General features: G+C 38.2%; 1 protein-coding gene across 1 annotated transcript; it reads left to right on the top strand.

The window, feature by feature from the left end:
• The first annotated feature begins 3820 nt into the window (after positions 1-3820).
• LOC128993797 (uncharacterized) lies at positions 3821-4807 on the top strand. The gene is made up of 2 exons (XM_054417810.1): positions 3821-4117; positions 4597-4807. Exons 1-2 carry the CDS (start codon positions 3884-3886, stop codon positions 4714-4716), a joined length of 354 nt encoding a protein of 117 aa, XP_054273785.1. The 5' UTR covers positions 3821-3883; the 3' UTR covers positions 4717-4807.
• The last annotated feature ends 203 nt before the right edge of the window (positions 4808-5010 follow it).

Genomic DNA, 5010 nt, shown 5'->3' with positions numbered 1-5010 from the left:
ATAGTGCTGTAGGAAACAATATTTTTGTGTTGACAATAACTCATTGGTTATTTTCAATCCTTAACTTTGCCTCAGTCTAGCTTGTGTAGAAAAGATTCACTTTTGTGACTCAATTAATTTATTTAAATTTAAGTGGGTTATGGTGGGAAAGTTATTCGATTCAATTTTTGTTTTATGAATAAATAATTTGATAGGTTTTTGTAACGATGATACAATGAAATATCTGGTCTAACCTAACCTAAATCGATAAACTAACCTCTTTTGTTACTGACTTTTTTTGTTAAGAGATCCAACTCAAACCTATTTAAAGTAATATATTATCATATTGTCAATCGGTCCGTATCTAAAAACATTAAATCAACGTAGTTGAAAACCTCAATTACCACAACCATTTCAAATATTACACTTGTTTATCACCGCCACGAAAGAGAAGAGAAACGAAAGTCGAAGCTTAAATAATAAGCCAATTTGTCTCCACGTTCGCTGGTCGCGACTTTTACCCAGCATCTCACGTCATGCAGCTTTTTACTTAGTGACGATTGACGAAGCGGGACGCAACGAAAACGAAACGTCGACATGTCATCACGCTCCAGATGGTGCTTTCCTCTTAGTTGGCCCTCATTTACATCCGTCCTGCGGAGTTCCGTGGATCCGCTGAATTGTTCCGTCATCGGCCGGAATGATGAGTTTCTCTTTCCTTTCAATTAGATCGGGGGAGTTATGATTTGGGAAAAGTCGCAAAATCAGCGACTACAAGACTACAAGAGGTTCGAGAGAAGGTTTTGAAGGGATCATCATCTGTTCAATCCTGAGAAAATCAAGAGCAACTCACTTCATCGTTGGAGGTTCGATTCGACTACGATGTTTTCTTTTCTTAAATATTGTAACAGCTTAAAAAGGGATATGGAATTATACTAGTTCTGCCCATACTGGAATGTTAAAATTGTACTTTTCTATTAGCATTTATTGCGTATTGTAAATGTATTTATTAACTGCAATTTAAAATATGCTTGACCAAGTTGCGTGCACCATTTTTTTAAGATATGCGGAAACAATAACACCAATTTGCCGAAACATTACGCCTGCCGGTACAAAGCTTGATTAACTCTTTTGACTGACTCTCTCAGAATTCATTCTGGTTCTCATATTTCGGATAAGCAAAATCGGGAGCACACTTTCGGTGGAGGAGGGAATGGGATCGAAGCATTTGGTGGTAATTATTCACCTATGTTTAACGAAAAACGTATAATAGGAACTTTGATGGATGTCTAGATATGTTTTCTGGCCCGGAACAATACAGGGCTGTATTGCGGAGCTCTTTTCGGCACACCTGGACATTTTATGCAGCCGCTTAGCTTACCGGAAAACGGGGACACATAGCAATCAATCATACGTTTATAATGATACTAGTAAAAATGATCTCTCTGTACAAGCTGTCCCCAATCATAGGGTCTTTAAGAAGGATCTTGGCATAGCAACCACTCCAGCTAATCTTCGCTGGCAAAGGTCACTAATTCTAAACACATCCTTCTTTCATTTTATCCTCCTACTACGTGCACTTGTTTTGACATCGTTGTCCATAAATTTAATAACAACAACAAAATGCAGACACATACATACGATTCATCCTGGAGGATCTACCTCGAAGAATCCACCCGGAACGTTATCTATCTATGGTGCGATCAGAATGTGATCCGACAAAGCGACGAGTGAGTCAGCGGAAGTGATAGGTTACAATAGCAGGCGGTGATGTGGAGTGTGGAGTGTGGAGTGTGGAGTGTGGAGGTACCGCTGCTGACATCAAGGACTCCACCGAGGGCGAATGTCACTGTGGACAGCTGGATCAGTTACAACTGCATAAGGAGGTATTTCTGACCTTTGACACAGCGAGGTGTCACATTCGCAGCTGCAAACTTCATAAGGATTATCATAAGGAATGTTTGTTGTGTACACGCTAGGAGTACACGTTTTGGGGACATTGAACAGATAGTTGGGTAGCTGATTGGTAGTAGTGCTCATCTAGCAATCGGAAAGTCGTCGGATCGATGCCGAAAAAGTCAAATTTTAAATATGTGTATACTTAGAATTTTGTTATGTTTCGAAACTGAAACCAGAGCTCCTAGATCATTGTGCTTTTCTCATCCTGCCATCATACATGATAATAATAGTAGATGGTAATAGTCGTGGCTGGAGAAACAGCTGGTCTCAGTCAGTAACGAGGCTACACAATACCTCTTACACGCCATTCTACACTCGTTATTCGTTCATAGTTTCGTTAAAATACAGATAGTTACGTCTCCACCTTTGTTGGTATAGTAGAGTAAAAGTATTTTTAAAATGTGCTGTTAGACCTCACACCAATCCTAGGTCCGTGAACAAAATCCGGAAATAGCTGCGTTGCAATTCCATCATAAACCAGCGTGAACCTCGTCTAAAAAAGATACTTTACACAGAGGAAAGTAAAACTATCACTATGACAAAACACATGCTATGCCTCTTGAGGGTAGTTCTGGAATGGGCTCTGTGGGTACCAAATAGATTTATGTTAAGAAACCTTGTTAAGTTTAAATTAGTTTAAGTTTGAGTAAACCGTTAAGAAAAAGAGGTCAAACATGATATTGCCTTAATAGGAAACCCACAATAATTGGCATTTCGATAATATTCTAATCAAATCGTATCCATCCATAACTAGTGATATAAAATGCACTATTAATACACCGTCTTTTTATCTAAAACTTGGCAACTATGGCAGGGAAAATGAATTTATACTTTTATTCACAGTCACAGATATGAGATATAGAACTTCTGATTCTATTCCTTATTCATCGGAAGGAGTCACATACACAACCTTCAATATACACACAAGTACTCAGTGTCGGCGTCGTCATCAAAGCAAACGGTCACTCAGTCATAGAATACAAATACTTGGTGTGAGCAATCATGGGTATTGAATTGCAGGAAATGTAAATGTAGGAAGACTACGTCTGTAGTCTCCTGTGTAGGATGTGCAACAAAGGCAATCTTCATCTAAACTGTGGAGCAATATGTATTTATGGATCAGTTGATCGGCTGCAGTATAATACAATGTAGACTGTTGTGCGGTCTGTCCTCACTATCCAGTCAAGGACTTGCTGGAGAAGGCGCGATTGGACAGAAAAAGAATCAAGGAATGGAAGAGAAATCAAGGTTAAATTCAATTTAAAAAGTGAATGTCTAAAAATAATTTGAATGAAATTAATTTTTATATTTAGTCTCTTCACTGCCAGCGAGCTCCCCCACCTATGTAAGGAATAAAGTAGTTCGGAAACTATTTTATAACTATTTGTTAAGTATTTATATGTCATCCTTTTGGATCAACTGAAGGAGATTTCACGGTATCTATCTGGGAAACGTGGAAAGTTTGATGTTAACTATTTATTTCGTGTTTTAATGTAAAACATTTCCACCAATATGGCAATAACTTTTTTCACAATCATTTTATATTAAAGACTGTGGACAAAAGAAAAATAAATCATAAATATAAATAAGGGGAACGAACAGGTTGTATCTATAGGTAGTACTATATTTCTGTTCTACACTATCGCACATCTAATAAGCAGTCAACTAAACTAAAAGTTATCTTAAATCTAAAAACTGCAATAAATCTACATGTGAGAGCAAATGATCATGGTCACTTAATTTAAAATTCCAACGACATCTAAAGTCAACGCTTGACTTATAGACATAGGCTATCGTTTTCAACAGACGTTGAAATGGGACACTATCCACCCTAGTCGGAAAACAGCTGCTTTTGTAAACATTTAAACAAATCAAATGTAAACATATTCAAGGTAACAAGAAATCCTTTTCAAACCTTGGAAGTTATCAACCACCTTCTGAAGCGATGAACGAGAAGGATTTTACGACCGCAGGGGACGCCAACTGGAGAGCGGCCTGTGAGTCCGAGGCGAGGGCGAGGGAAGGCTGGCAGACGAGGTACGGATGGATCAAGCAGGAGTATGCTACCATGGCTCAGGAACTGCAGGAGCTGAAGAACCGCAGACCTCGGCGACAGACCTGTCAGGATACTCGGGACAACAGAACTGTGTTACCTTTCCCAGTTACCACAGCCAGAGAGGTGAGACCTGTGTCTAGTCTTGAAAAAAAAAACAATCACTAGAATTATATTAGTAGGTGGGCTCCATTGGCGTGATGGTTGGCATTTTGGATAAGTTGCAGAAACCCTTCTTCGGATCCAGCAACAATAATTCAACAATTACCTTTTACCTATAATATCCAATAGGTAGTCAATGGTTTTAGTTTAATTTGAACTACAGTACATTTGAATTTTAAATTTCTTAAAAAAAATTATCTTCACTGGTTAGCAGCTAACTGCTGCCTGGGAAAAAGTCTTTTGTCAGGCTTCAACAGCAAGTCTTACTGTGCAAAGTTTAAGTAAACTCTCTGTTCACTTAAATTCATTCTATTTGTCTTTGTCGTTATTTATTACGTGGGTATAGAAAACTAACTTAAATTCGTTCTTTTCATGAGCAATAGTTGAATCATAAAATCCATCGAGTTATTGGCCTATTGAAGAAGTGAATATGTGTATTCCAGATCGGATGGTTGTCTGGAAGACCTGAGTTCAGGCTGGAGGTTTTAGGACCTTATCCTTACACGTCCCAGGCTCGACCTCCTCTACACCCTCCTGGATGTGATGGGGCCCATGGCTGTTGAGAGTTACACATACAACCCTTGATACTAAATTTTTGTTGAAACAAATGGCAGCGTAACTTTAATAACTTAAAAAAAGAATTTAAATAAAATTATGAAGGGTTGTTTACTATATGTCGATTCATGTAGACAAAAAAGAAGAGAAACCCAGAACAGACCTATTACAAGGTAATCAATTTCAAGTCCTGGATAATTGTCAACGATCCAAAGGCTACACTGATCCTGCATTCTAGGCTTCAAATTTTTACATCAATTTGTATTTTAATCCATGACTTTATCCATTTCGAAGCTAGGGGT

Source organism: Macrosteles quadrilineatus, unplaced genomic scaffold (genome assembly GCF_028750875.1).
Source record: "Macrosteles quadrilineatus isolate MER2022 unplaced genomic scaffold, UCM_ALF_1.0 Scaffold_5__1_contigs__length_97177068, whole genome shotgun sequence".
Lineage (NCBI taxonomy): Eukaryota > Metazoa > Arthropoda > Insecta > Hemiptera > Cicadellidae > Macrosteles > Macrosteles quadrilineatus.
The sequence above is the reverse complement of the archived record's forward strand: the minus strand, read 5'-3'. Positions and strand labels throughout refer to the sequence as shown.

What these genes read in the sequence shown, in the direction of transcription:
- LOC128993797 (XM_054417810.1), top strand. Translation starts at nt 3,884, where the DNA reads ATGAACGAGAAGGATTTTACGACCGCAGGGGACGCCAACTGGAGAGCG. An exon ending in CAGTTACCACAGCCAGAGAG is followed by an intron (nt 4,118 to 4,596) that starts GTGAGACCTGTG and finishes TGTGTATTCCAG; the next exon opens with ATCGGATGGTTGTCTGGAAG.